Source organism: Otolemur garnettii, unplaced genomic scaffold, assembly GCF_000181295.1.
Source record: "Otolemur garnettii isolate 467f Iridium unplaced genomic scaffold, OtoGar3 scaffold00007, whole genome shotgun sequence".
Taxonomy (NCBI): Eukaryota; Metazoa; Chordata; class Mammalia; order Primates; family Galagidae; genus Otolemur; species Otolemur garnettii.
Window position 1 is genome coordinate 18,305,412 of NW_003852402.1, and position 20,381 is coordinate 18,325,792.

General features: G+C 45.0%; 1 protein-coding gene across 1 annotated transcript in view; it reads left to right on the top strand.

Annotated features, from left to right (window-relative positions):
* Positions 1–20,381, top strand: part of PAH (phenylalanine hydroxylase) — a 62,126-nt gene that overhangs the window by 34,895 nt on the left and 6,850 nt on the right. Inside the window, exons 5-8 of the mRNA XM_003783297.3 lie at positions 8,759–8,826; positions 13,886–14,082; positions 16,538–16,673; positions 17,696–17,765. Coding sequence (XP_003783345.1) covers positions 8,759–8,826; positions 13,886–14,082; positions 16,538–16,673; positions 17,696–17,765 — 471 coding nt within the window. The remainder of the gene's footprint in view (positions 1–8,758; positions 8,827–13,885; positions 14,083–16,537; positions 16,674–17,695; positions 17,766–20,381) is intronic.

The window sequence follows — 20,381 nt, forward strand, 5'->3', positions numbered from 1 at the left end:
AGCTGTTGGCCCTGTTGTAAGCAAAGCATCTATGAAAATCTTAGTTCTCAGAGAAGCTGCCTGTTTGCCTCAGACCCGTCCCGGGGATCTGCCCATCTGGGCGTTCTGTACTCTTCCCAACCCCCAGTCTCCCAGCCCTCACCCCAGATTGCCCCTGTTGGCCTCACTCCCTGCTAATCTGGGGCAGTGGTAGAGCCAGTCCAAAGGGACAGACATTTCCCATTTCCCTCCCTTTCTCCTCACGCCCCCTCCCAGGCAGATGGGACTGGCCTTAAAACTCTCTGGAATTCATTGCACTTTACAAGCCTAGCCCACATCTTTGGCTCCATGGCCTCTCAATGTCATGAATTTTATCATAAAAATACAACTTATCAGGTACACAGTCCCCCGAAAAGAAGGCGCCAGGTTCTCGCTGTTCCTTTGGTTTTTTTATCAGATCCCAGGGACATGGGCCAAGGACACAGCAAACCCTCCAGGGTGCTTCCCCACGGCCCCGGCCCCCCATGCCTGGCCTCGGTGTGTGAGTGGCAAATGGACACCAGCCCGAGGAGCCGGGGGTGGGTGTTCCTCGCGAAAGGACCCTGTGTTCCCTCTGTCCCCTTGTAGTCAGCATGCTCTCTTCTTCCTCTGACCCTTGCCCTTGGCAGTATGCACTGATGCTTGACCCAATGTGTCACATCAGGGCCTCCTAAACAGCCGCTTTGAAAAACGAGGTACAGGAAGGTTTGTTCCCAAAGTAGTGGGCAAAGAGCATCTGACTTTCTCCTTTAGCTCAGTGAGAAAATGAAATGGGAGAGCTGGACGCCCCTCTGTGCATCCATCCCCCCCTCCCTGCCATTCTCTGTCCTATCCCCCGTTCCCTTCCTCCTTCTTTCTTCCACAAACAGTTATGCTAATGAAATTAGCAGCTTACACTTGTTGAATATGGTCTGCGTGCCAGGCTCTGTGATGAACACTTGGAATGCATTCTTTAATTTAAATGTCATCGTGACCCTGTGAGTGTGGCTTGTGCCATCTTAGGATGAGAAATCTCAGACAGGCAAGGCAGTGTGGCCCCATGAGTACATGAGCCGTGTGCCAGGCCACATAAAGGAAAGGGGTTGAAATGAAAAATAAGATACAATCCCTGAGGTCCAGGAGCCTACCGTGGTGGAGGGAAAAGGGGTGTTGATTCTTCTCAAAGCCATGCCAGAGAGAACTGGACTACGCAACTACAAACTTGGCAGGCAGAGAACTCTGTGATTTCCATTTCCAAAATTGATTCCCCTTTCTCTAACCATTTCCCAGCCTCTGTCCATGTTGCTCCCTCTGCCTGAGATGCTTTTTCCCATCATCCTACCGGTTCTTTCGCTGCGGGCAAACCTTAGTTCTATGGTCACTGGAGACTGGATGGTTGGGGGAACTTCTTGAAGGAAGAGGTCTGAGTTAAAGCTTCCCACAACCAGGGTAGGCTGCTTGTCAAGCGACCCCCAGATCTCCATGGCCTGACCCAATAAAGGTTCACTTCCAGTGTGGGCCAGGAGGGAAACCACCCCACATGGTCTTTGAGAGATCAAGGCTCCTTTCAGTAATGGCTGGGCCCTCCTCCAACTCCTTAGGGCCCTTTCCATTCTGCCACTGAGCAGGATAAGACAGAATGAAAATTGCTCTTGGGAAGCTTTTCTGGGCCACGTCTAGAGGCGACAAATTCCACTAAGAAGGGCTCAGTCACATGGCCACCATTTACTGCAAAGTAGAACGGGGAAATAGTTAATCATTGTTCTCTGAGAAAAGGTGGGAGGACAGATGGTGGGAGCACCAACAGTGTCTGCACACAGCTTGTGCTCAGAGCTCCCTATTCCTGGTTCTCTCGGCACCTTGAGTCTATTTCTCTGAGAAAATTTTAGCCAACACAACTGCCCTTCTGTGTATATTCTGCTTCTAGACCGGAGTCTCTCCAATTGAGACTTTTTTTTTTTTTAAATTTCAGATTGATATTAGGGTACAAATGTTTAGGTCACCTTGTTTTCATTTCGAAGGTAAAGTTCAAGTTGTAGTTGAGCCCTTGGCCCAGGTGTGCTGAACGCCCTCACCTGGTGCACATTAGGTGGATCCCACCAATCACTCCATTCTTCCCCCCTTCCCTCCCCCATTCTCCTCGCTAGACTGTACTTGTGTTTTTCTTCTGGGTGGGTGTGTAGTGGTTTATATATTGGTTTCACATTAGTATTGAGTACACTGGATACTTTTTTTTCCAGTCTTATGATATTTTACTAAGAAGAGTATGTTTCAGTGCCACCCAGGTAAACACAAAAGCTGTAAAGTCTCCCTATTTCCTTATGGCTGAGAAGTACTCCCTGGTATACATATACGACAGTTCAAACTGAGTCTTAATCTTTCAAGGTGTGGGCATTGAGTTTCCCCTTTGTCTTTAGAAACTTTTCAAGAACAGAACTATCTTTTTCAGTACTTCTCTATTTTCTTCATCCTTTTGCCCACCTAACCTTCTCTACCTGAGGACTCTTATCAGTTTATTCAGAGGATCAATCAGCCAGTTAAGGCATCAAAGACTAGTGGTACTCTCAGTTGCTTTCTCAAAGCATAATTTGCAAAAAGAGAAAAATAATAACTGCCCTACACGTATGGAGTGAACACCTGTCAAAGGTCCATTTGATTCCTTAACGAGGGAACGAGCAAAATTACGAAGATTGTGCAAATAAAGATACAAGAGCCATAAGTATATATGGGCATTGGAACATGTAATGTGGGGATAAAATCACAAAGATGGATGCCCAAATGACTGATGTCTCTTAAATCAATAAAGCCATGATTGTGAGTTATCATTTCTAGTAGACAGAAATCATTGGTTATTGGTTTATAAGATAAATATTTTGTAACTTATTAATCTTTGACATGATGAGGCCTTAATAAATGGTTAGTATATGCCCCCAAGCATACAGGGAGCTATTAGTCAATGATCTAAGATGACAGTGAAAAGGCACACAGTAATTTTTCTTGCCTTTTTTTCTAGATTTTGCATAATTTTTTTACCAGCTCCTACTCCGGAGTACACTGAGTGTGCTATGCACTGAAAGTCCACTGACAAGTAAGACAAGCAGGTTTCTAAGTTGAATCACGATGAGTTGACTTAAAGGGAGAAACACACAGATAGCCGAGGGGGTGTGTTACTGAGGGAAACCAAGAAGCTTTGGGAAAATCCAGGAAGTTCTCTAAAAGTCTAGTTTAAACAACGATGGAAAGAATGGAGAGTAAATTATTGGTCTACAAGGGTGGGGAAGAGGCTCCCAATCACAGGAAGAGCACGTGTGAAGTCCTTGCTGGGGGAAGGAGCGTGGCATGTTTAAAGACTTACAAAGAGGCCAGTGCAGCCCGGAGCACAGTGTGAGGGCAGGAGCGACCCCAGCAGAGGCTGGGACACAGAGCCAGGGCTGGTCAGGAAAGCCTTGCGGACTGTGGTAAGGGCCTGAACTTCAGGCAAAAGGTAAGGAGAAGCCACTGGAAGCTTTTGAGGAGGTGGTGACCTCATCAGATTTGCCTTTTCTAAATCTGCTTGAGCTGAAGTGGAGGGATGAGAGGGCACTCGGAGTTCGGGCAAGAAGTAATGGTGGTCTGAATGGAGGGGAGGCAGGGAGAGTGAAGTAGGACGGACGGAGCCATGATGTTTGGAGGTAGAATAGGCAGAAACTGATAACAGGATGTGAAGGAAGAAAGGAGGGGAGAAGTAAAACAATGACTCCCAGCCTTGCTGGCTTGGGCAATCAGGTGCCCAAATCCTTCCAGAATAGGCTTCTTGGCCAACTGCAGGGTGAGCAAGCGGAGGGGGGCATAGTGCTCCCCTGGTGTCTATAGCATGGGAATGGCAGATACTTAATAAATACCAGTTTGAACCTCTCGTCTCCTGCGTACCCCCATTCAGCACCAGACTTTATGGATTGCAAGAATCCTCTTGCTATTGGCCAGGGTGAAATATAAATGGTAAAGTAAGAATTCCATAGATGTTGTTTCAAAAGCCCAAGAGTGAGTGATTCAGAAGAATGACCCATTCCAGAGTGTACTTTTTTATGTTCTGAGGCGGACTTCTCGGCGTGTGGGTTTCCTAGTATTCTGCACAAATGCGTCCTTCTTGGAGTGCCGGCTGTGTGCTCAGAATTACATTCGCTGCCCTGACTCCATCACCTCATTTCACCCACATGACACTGTGAAGCCGGTGTGATTAACTGTCTTAGATGAGGACCCTGAGGCTCTGAGACGTAAACGGATCAAACCCAGGCTGTGCTCCCAGCCAGTGAATGACTTAATATTCCAGCCCAGCTCGTCTGGTTTGAAAACCCATGCTCTTCTCATGAGCAGAAAGGTGGCGTTTCTGAAGTGTAGCAAAAAATGGTAAAATAAAACAAAAATGAAATGATGAAATAAATACCTTAGTCTAGAACCTGTCCATACGCAGTCGTGTACTGTTTAAGGACGGGGACAAATGTGTCATTAGGTGATTTCACCATGTGTGTACACCACGGAGTGTGCTTACACAAACCTACTCCACACCCAGGCTACATGGTGCAGCCTGTTGCTCCCAGGCTACAAATGGGAACAGCCCGGTACGGACGTAGCAGAGATAATGGTATTTTTGTATCTAAACAAAGAAAAGGTACAGACAAATGTGGTATTGGAATCTTCTGGGACCACTGTTTTACACATGTCTTTTATCTGTGGAAATGTTACAGTGAGTGGCTGTATTTACACCCCCCCCCATCACCCTCTGCAACATCCCCAAGTAATGAAGCTTCTGAGATTAAGAAAAGGGTGATTCACAACTTTGCATCCTGTAGAAGTCTCTCCGCTTTCTCTCACCCTCTCTTCCTCTCTCCCCACTCCCCAGACCACTCCTTCACCAACAATATATTTTCCTGTCAAAATATACTTGGTTACGTGCAGGGCCACCAAAATTGCTGCTATTAGTTTAATTGAGACAGGGTGATTATAAATCAATTACATGCAATGCTACCAAAATTGCTGCTATTAGTCTAAATTGAGACAGGGCGATCAGTCATCACCAAGTGTAGTTTAATTCAGAATCGGCTCCACATGGGTGACCACAGAGGACCTGTGGTCATCTGGCAGCCCAAGGCATGCAAGGCCAAATCCCCAGAGGCTGGACCTAGAGGCCGCAGATCTCTCTGACCACCAGTAACTGACAGAAAAAAAAATTCCCTGTATCTGGTTGGTAAGGATCCGGTGAGGGGTGATAATGACTTTATTAGAAGCTTAGGGCTGGAAAGTACCATGGTTAGAAACCTTCTGGATGGAAAATCTGAACCTGAATCTGTTTGTGTATGGTGTGTCTCTCAATGCATTCATCTTCTGTTGCTTCCTCAAAATGATTTGAGATGGATTTTTTTTTTTTTTTTTTTTGGAGACAGTCTCACTATGTCACTCTCAGTAGAGTGTGGTGGCTTCACAGCTCACAGCAACCTCAAACTCTCAGGCTTAAGGGATTCTCTTGCCTCAGCCTCCCAAGTAGCTGGACTACAGGCACCTACCACAATGCCTGGCTATTTTTTGTTGTAGTTGTCATTGTTGTTTTAGCAGGCTGGGGCCAGGTTTGAACCCGCCACCCTCAGTGTACACGGCTGGTGCCATAACCACGGTGTTTAACATCTCTTAAACCTGAGATGGGTTTTTAATATTATGTTGTTTTCCTACTAATGATGAAAGAAACCTCATGCTCATGGTAGAAAATTTCAAAGGCATAAACAGCATACAGGGATAAAACAGTTACTGTTACCATTTGCTCTACTTCCTAGAGGTAGCAACTATTTCACCTGTGTGTATTTCTTTAGTCATTCCACTTGTATATTTATATATTCCCTCTGGCATAGCTGATGCCTACTGAATGGACAATTTTATATTAAGCTTTTGTTTTCACAAGTAGAAAACATTTTAAGTCACCTAGACAAGGCACATTAAAGTTAAACAATAAAGCCAAGGAGGGGTGAGAGATGGTCGTGGACCTCCCATTCCTGGAGGCAGCATGACGAAGTGGAAATCTACCCAGTAAAGGAATCCTTTCGTCTCTCTGATTTCCTGCTTCAATCCTCAAGTCTCCCCTTGCCAGCCTGGGTAGGGCGGTACAATCTGAATGGACAAGGTGGCTCTGGACAAACAGCCTTGTGAGCTTTACTTTCCTCCTTTCTAGGTCAACATATAGACTAGATATTCTCCAGAAGTGCCTTACAGGTTTGAGAGTCAACACTTTATACGTAGGTACTGGAGAAAGCCGACCACTACTGGCTAGTAAATAATACGGACAGGCGAGGATGACTGGAAAGATCGAACCTTAATGATTGACTAATATTACGTTTTTATTTTAAGTCCCCAGTATGGAGATGTGGACAAGTAAGTATTCTTCATTTAGTTCAGCAGACAGGGTCCTAAAAAGATGCACTAGCACTGCTTGGAAACCGGATCACAGGGCCCAGTTTTCTTACCACATCCTCCCGAATCAACTCAGTAAAACGGAGGCCCAGAGGTAGGTTTAAGATCTCAGATTCCTAAGCTTTCTTATCTGTAATTAATGACTCAAAACCATTCTGTGCTGGTTTTCCATAGGAAAAACAATGCAGTATTTACTTTGTAATAGCCACGCCATGGAATCTTTTCTAAACAATCATGTATTTAGCTTTGGAATTAAAAAAAAAAAAATGTGTGATAATTTACTTTCCCAGGGCGAAGCATTTGGATTTTTCTAGTTTTCAAAATAGATTCTAGGAAACAAACTAAAAAGTTCCTTCCTTCCCTCGATCTGCTAGAGATTCTCAGATGAAATTACATTATATACCCTGACCTTTGTGTCTTTGCAATTAACTGGTAGGCCCTGATTAAAATCCCCAACCTGAAAACCCAACTAATCAAGCACACACACAAAAAAAGCAGTATCTAAAAATCAGAGAATATTTCTCCTTTTTAAAAGAGAGTCTTTTAAATACCGAATTCCATGATATACGCCTTTATTTTGGATTCATTCACTCCTTGGTTGGGAGGGGCGGGAGAGCCGAGAAGTTGCAGGCCGAGTGGTAACTGGCACAGTTTCCTGGGAAAAGCCAGGAGGGACAACGTGATAACACATGTCTCTTTTCCTATGAAGTTGCATATTGCAATCAACTTTTTTGGAAGACGCTCTTTTTTTTTTTCATGCTTTTATCAATTTATTCTCTCAAGCAATATGTATAGAATGCTTTCTAGGAAGGACATTGGCGAACAGATACACATGAAATCCCTGCCTTTGTGGAACATATGATCACATAGGGGAGACAGGTTTTATCAACTGTGTGCACAAATTAACATGTAGCTACAGCCTGTGAAATGCGGTATGAAGGACGTAGACCCTGTGCTGTGAACGTGTAGATTGAAAGTCCATGGTTCTAATTTCTGCCCTCTCACCAAATAGCTGGGGAATGTTGAGGGAACTGCTGTTATTCTCTGCCTTGCTTTTCCCTTGCAGTCACACCGTACTCCCACCCCACTGCCACACACCCCACTCACTCCAGTGGTGTGCTGGAGGGAGAGCTCACTGTGCCTGACACTCCCCAACTCCCCGCTTAGCAACATGACACTGGCAGTTTGAAATCAGTCTTGATGGAAATATTTGCACTGTGGAAAGCAGCAAATGAATCAGGGATTTTAGAATGTTTTTGACAAAGCCAATCATTAAACATTTACCAGCACACCACTGGCTGGGAGATGTCCTGGCCTACAGGGTCTCCAGGCTCTAGCAACCTGCCCAGTTGCGTTCATCTTTCTGAAGGCACTGCCATTGTGGGGTTTTACACAACACTCAAAAGCTCTTTCTTGGAGTTGCTTCATTTCAGACTCACAAGGGCCCTGTGAAACAGCTAGAGTCACAGAGGGAAGATGCTCTTTTAATCAATTGGGCCACTTCCGAATCAGGAATGTGCCCCCACCCCTACCCCAAACACTGGAGGACACCCTTGGCCACTTCTCACCTGGAAACGTGCTGCTTACAGAACTTGGGGCAAGGTTGCCTGCAGGTCAGATTAGAGGAGAACCAGTATCATCCTTTTTAGGCCCTGAGGCAGATTTCTCAGTTGGCCAAGCCCCCGCTGAGCTGTAAATGTTGACAATTACCAACATGTGGTCCAAAGAGCAAGGAACTGGGTGATCCGAGCCCTGGCCTCATCTTCTCTCTGATGGCTCTTCTCTGACTCACTGTTTATTCTAGAAAGGAGGGACTGATCATTCTGATCTACCTTACAAGTTTATTATGAGAGTTACAAACAAATGGAGGTTTTAGTATACTTAGATTGGCACTAGGAGGTACTCAATAAATGGTAATTGTAAAAATTGCAATAGCAGTAAGCATGTGCCTGTCTGCCAAAAAGTTAGCAGGCAGTGCTAGACACTTGCCATTGATCAGGAATGAAATGGGCGTGGTATATCTTCATCATTAGATAGTCACCCTACTAACTTTGCCCAATTTAGCAAGTTTATAAGTCAGGTGTACTGTAGATGGAATTTCTTTATGACCAGGGCACGTCTGTGCATCCTTTGCTCATTGGAAGCCCACGGTAGGGGGCTCATGCTGAATCAAAGGTGTCACTTCAGTTCATGACATGGGACATGCATGTCTCCTGCACTGAGGAGAGAGAGACGAACTGTCCTAGCTTGAGAGTTCCCATTCAAGGCTTCCTAAAGGTGCCTTTCCCTCAGAGTCTTGAGGACTCAGGCATCTCTTTTCTTCTAGGGTTTTAAAGATCCTGTGTACCGAGCAAGACGGAAACAGTTCGCTGACATCGCCTACAGCTACCGCCAGTAAGTCTGCCTGGGCGCTTGGGAGAACAGGACCACAGGCTCCTGGCTGGCTCTCCCTTGGCTACAACCAGTCAAGGTTGGAAGAAACCAACATGGAGAGCCCTGCCTTGTCTGCGTGTGTGTGTATGTGTGTGTGTATAAACCCTCCCTTTGATAACATGTATTTTTTAAAATTGCTGTTAGAATCCCCAACACTAAAAAAAATTCTTTTTAAAGTAAAAACAAAAAAATAATAATAAAAATTGCCATTAGGCCGAGCGTGGTAGCTCACACCTATAATCCTAACACTTGGAAGGCCAAGGCGGGTGGATTGCCTAAGCTCAGGGGTTCAAGACTAGCCTGAGCCAGAGCAATGCCCCATCTCGAAAAATAGCTAGGTGTTGTGGTGGGTGCCTGTAGTCCCAGCTACTTAGGAGGCTGAGGCAAGACAAGCGCTTGAGTCCAAGAGTTTGAGGTTGCTGTGAGCTATGATGTCACGGCACTCTAACAAAGGCAACAAAGTGAGACTCTGTCTCAAAAGAAAAAAAATTGCTGTCAGACAAAACAAAATTACCCACCGTGCTGGGATCCCTCTCTCTCCCAAGCTTTGTTGTGTGATTATGCAGTGGTGTCTGAAGTAATTATAAAAGGCCTCAATCTTGAATAAAACAGCCTCTGGTCTTCTCCACATTAAACGGGAAAGAAGGCAAAAGGAGAATCATTTACATTCAGGAAGGAGCTGTGGCTACTCCACTGAAATAATGAATCATGTGAAATTTCAGGACAGCCAGGCTTCCGGTTTCTACTTTTATCTGGTCTGACCCAGCTGGGAAGGGCCATTTTAGGATGGGCTTGTTTTGCTCTGTCTGGGATTCTGTGCTCCTCCCTTGCCCTATTTTAGCCAAAAGAGAATGCAAATATTAAATACGTTGTTTGGAGAGAGAATGGTTTTACTATTTTGAGTACTCGAGAAGTATAGAAATGCTACCACGGAAACATAGTGTTTGGGGGACAGCACCAAATGAGAAAGCCATACACAGAAAGAAACTTACAAGTTGTCCAGGACAGGGCTTTCACAGCTCTGATAGCCTCTCAGGGAAACAGAGATGATGGGCCTTTGGGTGCTGAACACAAAGTTACCTTCAACACGAAGACCTCCACAGAAATTGAGAAAATTTTCTCTGAATGACTCCTGCTATTGGAAGGATCCAGAACTGTGCTGCCCTTGGACAGATCTAGGCCCGTCTGAGCCTTGGTGTGAGCCAAGCAGGGATCACTGAAGATGGGGACCCTTGTCCCCACCTTTTGATCCAACAAGGTCAGATGGACACCATCAAATGAGGTACAGGGAAGAGTCTTTCTTCAGGTCGTCAATAACAGATTGTATTTATTATCCCCTTGCTGTGTGCACGGGGCATTGCTAAATGCTTTGCGTATATTATTTTGTTTAGCTTTGATAATATCTCATTTTTCAGAGGGAAGAACTAAAGCTTAGAAAGGTTAAGTAACTTGCCAAGGTCATGTACCTCCTGGAGCGTTGGGGGACTCTGAGTCTGTTGACTGAACTTCTCCATATAATCAAGGAGGTGCTTGGGAGGTGTATTCACTTACCTCAGGGTTTGCTGAGGATAGAAATGATCCTCCTTACACTTTTTTTTCCCACTTAGCATCCACTTTATTTTTTTTTTAATTAAATCATAACTGTGTACCAGAAACCTCGTGAAGAGTAGAATTGATGGAATACGTCACAATCCTGGATGGTAATCAGTTAAATGGGTTATGAAAACCATCCATAGGTGGCTGGGCTTTCAGATAAATGTTAAAGATCTAGGCAATTTCCCACCTTTTATGGATGAATCCCAGATGGTTAAATGATGTGCTCCAGGTCGCATGGCTAGTTAAGAGCTGAACTTGTTTGTGAATTTACCTACTTGCCTAGGCTTATCTGTGACCCCAAAGTCAATACTCAACCATACACTTTCACCGTCATTCCCTGACTTGTGCAGAGTGGAGGGGACATGGATTTGATTCTACTGTGGTGCCCGCCTCTAGCTGAGGTCAAACAAGGCAACACTCTGCCTTCCTGGTTCTGCTCTCATACTATAAACATTTATTCCTTATGCGGCTTATGTAGTGTCGTGCGTTCACATTTGGGGGGTTTTATTGGTGATTTTGCTTTTTAAAACTTGCCCAAGGCCTCGCTCAGCTAAAAGGCTATAGAGTTAGAATGAAGGAATGAAAGGCAGACCCCCCTGCCTTTTCCCAGGAAAGCAGGGACCTTTGGGCACTGACATATCTAGGTCAGGATGAACTGCACAGGAGGCACAGGGCTGTCACTGCCCCACATTTCAGAGATGGGTGCTGACCAGACAAACTGCAGGAAAGTCAAAACCTCAAACAGGTATGTCCAGGTGGAAAAACAGACCAGAGTAAAGCAGTGAGGCCTCAGCTCCTTGGGTCTCTACTCAGGTGACATCTTCTCAGTCGGCCCTCCCACACCCTGTGTAAAATTATACACAGTTTAATTTAATCCTATATCTGTTCCTCCCACATTTTTTCTCTGTGGCACATACTACCATCTAACAGGATCCTGGCAGCTTTCTGTGCCTCCCCATTAGACATGTCAGCTCTATGCAGGCAGGAATTTTGACTGTGTTATTCACCACTGTCTTGAGCACAGTGGGTGCTCAGTAAATATTTGTTGAATGAATGAATGAATGAGTACAAGAGACTATATGAGAGTGAAGATTTAAAGTGGAGCCAGGAATTGCGTCTGGAACCATCTAGAAGGCAGCTATAGCAGGTTTTGATTGTATCACTGGGGATGAGGCTTTTAAGTTTTATCTAAGAATAAATGAAATGGATCACAGGAGTTTGTATCTTTCAGCTGTAAGTCAACGCAAACAAAATGGGGGACTTCACTGGCTCCTGTAAGGGAAGAGTGTAAGGGGCTGGTTTAGGCACAGGCAGCTCCAGGGTCAGTGCCTCTTTCTCTCCCCCTCTCTGGCTCTCCTGTCATTGGTACTGGCCTTGCTCTCAGGCATTGGCCTCATCTCTCTTGGAGATGGACCGCAGCACCTCTAGGATGACACCTCAACTCAGAGGCTCTTTCTCTTTCTAAGAAAGGTAACCAAAGTTCTGTCATCGAGTCTCACTGGCCCCAGTTAGGTCACGGCCCCATCTCTCAGGTAGTCACTGTGGCCATGGGAATGAGATTTTCCAGTTGGCCTCCCCTGTCACCTGCCCACTCTGAAGAGAGGGGTGGGGTTTCTTCTCACCTGAACCTCAGACTGAGAGAGGGGAAAGGTGCTTTCCTGGAACAATAGGGCATAAACGTTCGGTCCCAAATGTCAACCCGAGAGACTTGGTGTCCGGGATGTTACTGTCTCTTGAAATTTTCTTCAGAAAGAGTAGATGCATTTTGCTTTTGAGAATTAGTAATAATGACAATGATCAATTATCCAGTGATATTATTTGTTAGTACTCACATTAGGTACATAGAACTTCCCTTAATTGTATCTACACCCTACCAACAGTTATTCATTATTAACTCCTGTGACAGTTGCACAGAGAGGTTTCCTCTCTGAGGCTCAGAGAGGTTTACTAAATTGCCTGAGACACACAGCTAGTGAATGGCAGGGCCAGACACTGAGCAGTCTCTCCCTGGGCTTCTCCTCCATCGGTGCTCAGCCTTGAAATACTTCTGCACTCTTAGGCAAGGACTTCCTTGATATATGTTTTTCACTATCATCCCCTCTGGTTACCCCAGCCCCTCTCAGCTTGCCCTGCTTCCAGTTCTTAAGGGAAAACCTGTCTTTTCCCCCTGATCCCTGACACCTTACTTTTGAAAATAACAATGACTTCGCTTTGGTGTCCTTGGACAACTTGCAACTCTGAAAGGGCAGGAGAGACCTAGTTGGGAGCCCGATGATGATCTGTAACTCCAAGGTAAACAGTCTCACTGTGTCCCAGACTCTGTGTCCCCTGTTAGGGAAACAGGCCTGCAGCCCAGGGCATGGGCCCTGGCCTTTGAAGTCAGGATTTATTTGGTTTTCATTTGTTTTTGCTGTTCAGAACACAGCTTGTTCTTAGGTGGTTTACGAAAGTACTTGCCAAACTCATGGCTCTTAAAGTAGAGTTAGCTTCTATTCACCTGGGAAACTTATTAGACTCCAAGCACCTGGGCCTTTTCTTCTGCAAGAGACTCAGGATCTGTGAGGTAGAGTGTGGTATAGGTACTTTAATTAACAATTGCATACCAGAAACAGTCCCTGCACCCGCCCCCACAGGTATGCAGTAAGCTCAGAGTAAGTTAGCTCAGGTAGGTAAAGGATAAGGATCATAATTGCACATACTTTAGTGTGTATTTATCTTTTTGTACCCCCCTTGTGTCGATATTTATTACCTTTGATCTAGAATGTATTTACTTTTTATTTGACATATAAAATTTGTTTGTATTTTTGGTATACAAGATAACATTTTAATATATGTATACCTCGTGGAATCTTAGCATGTCTTTAAATCACTGATAACATCCCCAGAGCAGAAATATCAAATCCGATAAGTGCATGCCCATTCAACAACGGGGTCTCAAACTCCTGGCCCGCATATTAAATCCGGTTCAGCCCACAGGTATAATTGCTTTCGTTAAAATAATACAAAACACTGTGTTGCCTTAACGGAACTTAGATGCTTTTGTTTAGAAAGAGCATGCATTCTTTGGTTGTCTCAGCCCCCACTCTCACTGCTTCATTCCTGCAACTTTGCACCTTTCTGTCACTTGCCTGGCCCCTGAAGGTAAATGAATTCCCACCCTAGGTCAACAATTAGAGAGTTCACAGACAAAGCCAAGTGATTTCCCAAAGTTAAGAGCAAATCCTCAGTACAGTTGTGAAACTCGTTATCATTGCTTAACCAAATTGCTCTTGCCAAAACAATGTTTTCTCTATCAAACGTGAAATTGTCCTCCGTCAATAACTTGTGAAATCCAGCGGGCTTGCATTCCACCTGCTAACCTTGCCCGCATCCTCTGCGCTGCCCCTGCCTTGCTGGAGACATGTATTCTGTGCTCGTTTTCTAGTGGGCAGCCCATCCCTCGGGTGGAATACACAGAGGAAGAAAAGAAAACATGGGGTACCGTGTTCCGGACCCTGAAGTCCTTGTATAAAACCCACGCTTGCTATGAGCACAATCACATTTTCCCACTTCTGGAAAAGTACTGTGGCTTCCATGAAGATAACATTCCCCAGCTGGAAGACGTCTCCCAGTTCCTGCAGTGTAAGTCTCCAGGGCCAAAGGCCCAGCAGGAAGCGGGGGAGGGAAAGGGCAGAGGGCAGGGAAGGGGGCAAAGTGTACACAGAGGTGAGTCCCCGGAGGGAAGTATGGGCGTGAGTGCTGGTGGGACTTGTGCAGCGTGATGCTCCCACAAAGAACTGAATTTCACTGGGCTGTGCCTTCCCTCTCACTTCTGCCCTTAACTTACTTTCATCCAAGCACAGGCATCAGGTGTGGACTTGTGTGGATACATAATGCCCGGAAAGTATTTTCTTTCACACTTCAGGCCCAGGGTGCCCACTCAGGGTTCTCCCTGCAGCTCCCACTGTGTTACGAGTGGTCCACAGAGGGTGCATGTCTAAGAAACGTGCTGTCTGTGTGGGCAGTACCAAGAGCCCCCAGCTCTGCGTCTGTGCATCTGCTGTGAATCCTGTCTTTGACCCTCTCCAGCTCGATGGACTTGCCCCAGTTTTGCCATCTGTCCAATGGGGACTGTCAACTCCAGCTTTTGTCATAGGGAAACTGTGAGAATGAGATGAGATGTTGCATAGGAAAGCACCCAGCATGGTGCTGCGTGTATACTAGTGAATTGGGGCTGAATTGGAATCTGAGTAGCTCAGGAGGTCCATGCACCATCTGGGTGGGGAGCCTCTGCGCAGCACTTCTAGGGGAGTGTTAATTCAGGGTGCTGATTCAGCCAAAACAAAACCATCAACGGACACATATTGAACACCTACTATGTACCGGGTAGAATGAGAAAAAGTAGGAAGACAGACCACAGGTTACAGAAATAAGGAATTTCCTACACATCAGAGCTATACAGAGGGTAGATAGTTCTGGGGCAGTCGCCAGGGAAAACCCACAGTAGGGAGGGAGGTTATAGCCGGGTTACATCGGGTTATGTTGGGAGTGGGCTAGATGATCTTCTGAGTCTCTGTCATTTAGAGAGTCTTTACTCCTCAGATGAAGAGATGTGAGAATTTAAGCAGAGTGAGCTTCAGTTTGGGGACACACAGAACATGAGAGAAGACCCAATGGGTCCTAAAGACAATCTTTAAGCTAATTACCTATATTACATTGGCCAATAATGAGAAAAAAAATCATAATACTACAAGTTGGAAAGTTGTATAATAGTAATTAAGAGAACAGACTCTAAAGTCGGACTGCCTGCCATTGGGCTCTTGGACCAGAGCTTCCCCATCTGTAAAGTGGGCACAATAAGACTGTCTACCTCATAGGGTTATTGTGAGGATAAGTAGTCCATATAAAGTGTGTAGAACAGTGTCTGACATATGGTAGGTAATCTATAGTGTCAACAACCACAGGGACAAGGACAAAACACAAATACAGACTAGCCAGGGGAAGGGAAGACGAGGAAGAGGGGTAGGAGGAGGAGGAGGGAGACTGGAGAGAGGAGGGAGGGCAGTTGGCGGGATCTCACCTAATGTGCATGATCTGAGGGTGTGCCCCCTGGGTGAAGGGCTCAACTACAACTTGAACTTCGCCTTAGAAATGAGAACACTGTAACCTAAAAATCTGCACCCTCACATTAAAATAAATAAATATATATGTATATTTAGTGTTGTAACATATATGTACATATATACATATATAATATATGTGTAATATTATATATATTGTTATCAGTATACAAATTGTTATCATTTTCCCTGTCATTATTCTTCTCCTTCCAAGTTTGGGACAAATTAAGAGACAGCTATAGGAATCAGAAAGATGGTGATCTAAATGTCAGCTGAAAAAAAAAAATAAAAAACTTGTGTAGATAATATGATCTAGATACACAGCCAAATGGACTTCCTAGTATTTGTCTCTTGAACAGGTAAACTTACCTGCCCATTCATACATAACATTGTCAACTTTATGGCCAAGGTCGTGCCCCTCGGTTGACAATTGAGAGGAAAAGAGAAAGGGTTAAATAGAGAATATTCATTTCCTCTTCCCACATGGTCCAACCAGACAAGTCATTGTTCCTCATGGTGTGGTCTGTGTGAAGTGCAGTAAGAAACAGGAAGTGGTTCTTTCATACTTTTCCCTTCTGGGAAATGTAGTGAAAAATCTCTCCCTACTCTGGAAACAAGAGAAGTAAGTAATAAATGTTCCACCCTAACAAACGGTACTGAAAGCTAAATTTACTGGAGGTTTCTAATGAGCCAAGCTCTGTGCTAAGTACTTTACAGTATTAGCCCTTTGGGTTCTTGGAATATGCCTAAGAAGTGTCTATCCACAATTTACAGATAAACTGAGGCTCAGAAATGTTAATTTACTTGGTCTAAATCACACAGGTAGAAAGCAAAGGATCAGAGATTTGAAGTCAAGCCTAGTGGGCATGTTTCTGGGGAGTTGGGCGGACCACTTCCTGGCCTGAAGGTCTATCATGCTTCAAATGACTTGGAGTTTTCTTTTCTTTTCTTTCTTTCTTTTTTTTTTTGTTTCCCAGCTTGCACTGGTTTCCGCCTCCGACCCGTGGCTGGCCTGCTGTCCTCTCGGGATTTCTTGGGTGGCCTGGCCTTCCGAGTCTTCCACTGCACACAGTACATCAGACATGGATCCAAGCCCATGTACACGCCTGAACCGTGAGTACTGGCCTCTAGCTACCAGCTGCCAGGTGCAGCAAGTGCCATTTCTTCCTACTCTAGGAAGGAGGTTTGGCTTCATTGCTGGCCAGTCTATACCACTAGTGGCCTGGATCATTTGATGGCAGAAAGATTATCATCTACTCCTGAATATTTTATCTGTCCAAAAAGACCAGACCAATTGGGAATTCAGGCACCCTGTGATCCAAGGATTCAGAACTCCCCTAGCAGTGGAAATAAGAGGAGCCACTCAAGTTCCAAAGTCAGAGCTATGAAATTACAAATGGCCACAAGAACGAGTGATAGCCAAACTCTCTCAACACCTCCTTAATACCCATTTAGTTGATTCTGATCTTTTCTCATCTAGATTGTGGTAGAGAATGGCCACTCAACTATGCTTCTTACGTTGGTGTTTAGCCATCTCCTTAGTCAAATAAAACGTACACAGTTTAAACAAAAAAATGAGTAAAACACTCCCAAATTATTTTTCCATGCCTACTCAGTTCATTACTACAAATCAGAAAAGACCTGTTGCAAACGGATGGGGCATCTGAAAGGAGAAATAAATGTAGCTTTTCTTCCCTAACTGCTACCCCCTTTCAGATTAGAGAAGAGCAGCACTGTTATTTGTCTTAGTTCCTAATGGAAATCACTGAGCATACTGTACCTACCCAGGGAGGTTGTTACCAAGGAGAAGACTCAGGATGAAAAGTGTCTGAGACCCACAGCTCACTGAGGTCTTTGGGAGGACGTTCATGAAAATATTAGCTCTCCCACCCCACACCCCACTGAGTATATTCCTAAGACCCCTGGCTAAGGTGCCCTGTCCCTTATTTTTCTTTTCCCTGTGTCCTTTTCTCTTATACCATGTCTCATCCCACCCAAGCTCTGCGGATCACTTCATCCTGGGAGAGCGGTCCTAAGTCCACAAGTCACTTCCTTTCTTCCTGCCCATTCCTCATGTAAAAAGACTGGACCTGGCTTAGCTTAATCCTCCTTCCTCTGTGCTTTCTGGCTTTCAGTGACATCTGCCATGAGCTGTTGGGACACGTACCCTTGTTTTCGGATCGCAGCTTTGCCCAGTTCTCCCAGGTAATAAGGAATGGATCTCGTTAGCCTTCGAGTTAGCGGGCTGGGACCTGGATTGCTCAAACGAATTGAGCCCATGGAGGGACCCTTCCCCTCTGCAAGAACAAAAACAGACTCCACCTCTGATGGGTGTGTCGCTAAATCCACCTTTGTGTTCTGTGATGCTAAGTACCCATCCCAGAGATGACAGCATGGGCTTGGTGAATTGATCATCCTCTTGGTGAATTTGCTAATCTCACTTGCCCTATCAGACGTAGTTTAAGAGCCTGTCATCCACAAAAATCTCCCTGCAGAACTTATCTCACCTGCTTCCCCTCAGCCTTTTAAAAGCTGTTGCAACTTTCTACCTTTTCAGTCATTTATGATGCCTATATATATATATAAAGAAGATGATATTCACCAAGAATCCAATGCCAATAGCCTAATGTATGGTTGATAAAAGAAAAAAAAATGAGGGGTCAAGCTTGGTGGCTCATGCCTGTAATCCTAGCACTCTAGGAGGCCAAAGCAGGATTGCTTGAGCTCAGGAGTTTGAGACCAGACTGAGCAAAGGTGAGACCCCATCTCTAAAATTAGCAAAATTCGCTGTCCATTATGGTGGGAACCTGTAGCCACAGGAGGCTGAGACAGGAGGATCTCTTGAGCTCAGGAGTTGAAGGTTGTAGTGAGCTATGCACTCTCCCCAGGGCAACAGAGCAATACTCTGTCTCCAAAAAATAAACAAACAAACAAAAACAAACTTGAGCCAATTGTCTCATCACCAACATCAAATCAGCAGCCTAGACTCTGGCTCATCTTTCACACTAGTGAACAGGCCCAAATCATGTTTTGGGATGACTGAGAGAATTCTACTAGTGCCAGGCACTAAAAGGCAGCCTAGAGCCATGACGGGTTGGGTTCATGGGAGGGTTACATGTAGGCTCTGATGCACCCACAGGCCCCACCCCTACCAGCTATATGTCCCAGGGCTTAATCCCAGCCACTCTGTGCCTCAGTTTCCACAGATGTGGGTCAGTCAAAAGCTCTGCCTGCTAGTCCTCTTCTTCCAGGAAGAATCCAGGATCAAGAGGAATGACCCATGAGCAAAGGCTGGGCCAAGTATAAATTTCAGAGCAATGAGATTGTACATGAATTTTATAAACATTTTCCCCCAGCTGAAAGAAATATCAATATTTCCATGTTGAACAATGAGGCTTCCATATTGGAAACAAGCAAAAAGCTGAATACATTGCTTGCTAAGAAAGGGAGAATTGTCCCTTTACCTGAAGGAGAAATGTCTCTTTACATGAAGAGAACTGTATGAAGAAAGGGAGAATTGTCCCTTTACATGAAAGGGAGAAATGTCTGTTTACATGAAGAGAACTGTTACTTTTACATGAGATTTATGGAACTACAGGGTTCAAAGATTGTTGGACTTTTAGAAGTGGGAGTGTTTAGGGATTAGCTTTTACTTTAACTGGAAGTGTTACCACTGACATTCAGAAGTGTGGTTACTGCTACCAAGTTGCCATTAATATCATGGGAATATTTTTAAAAAGGAGTTGTTACTAGGACCAAAAAACAGTCAGATTTTTCCTTGGACAATAGGAATGTCTTACTGCCACAGCTATTCTACACAGTCAGAGAGTAAGTGGTAATTTTCTGTAAACTGTTTCTATTTGGGGAGTGAGCAGTGCCAAAAGACAGGAGCTATTGGGTCAGCATTGCCACCTGGTCCCAACTTCGACTAGGACAGTCCTAAGTCAGGGAGTCATTGTGAAAGTCCCTGAGACTATTCCTTCTTGATCTAAAAGCAAGACTGTGTGTCCTACCTTTGAAATAAGTGATGCAATCTGACCATTTCAGTTGAGTTTACTGCTACCAACCTGGTCTCAGCTATTATCGTTTCTCATCCTGGTGAGTGTGTAGCCTCCTCTCCGGGGTCCTGCCTCTCTCTTGAAGCCTTAAAGTCTATCAGTGTCTTGCTCCGTCTCCCCCCCTACAGTCTCTTCTCACACACCAGCCAGAGTGAATCTTTGATAACATGAGTCAGATCATGACCACCTGTCTGCTCATAAGCCTGCTACATTTCCCTGGTTCACTGAAGGAAAAACCCAAGCTCTAAAATGTCTACAATTGTTCTACACCATCTGGCTCCAGATCCCTCTTTGCTGCCACCTGCCACTCTCCCATATTCCTGCTAACTCTGTTCCAGCCTTCCAGCCACACTGCTCCCTTCCTGTTCCTTGAACCAACCATCATTTCCCTTCCTTGGGGAGCCTTTGCACTGGCTGTATGCTCCCCTCAGCTGTCAACTGAACCAACAACCCCACTTCTATCGAATACCTCCTCCTCAGTGATGTTTACACTGGAACCCTATTGAAAACCACAGCCTCCCTACATCCCCTGGAACTTCCAATCTGCCCTGTCCCTTTCTCCTTTGGTTTCTTCTTTCAGAAGAACATGTCTCCTTCTCACATATCTGTATATAAGGGCATTGTTTTTCTGTCTCTACTAAGAACCACAGGATCAAGTACTTTCATTCAATAGATACTCCTCAAATGAATGAGGGAAGACACACACACACACACACACACACACACACACACACACGGCAAGCAGAAGAAAATGCCATATAGA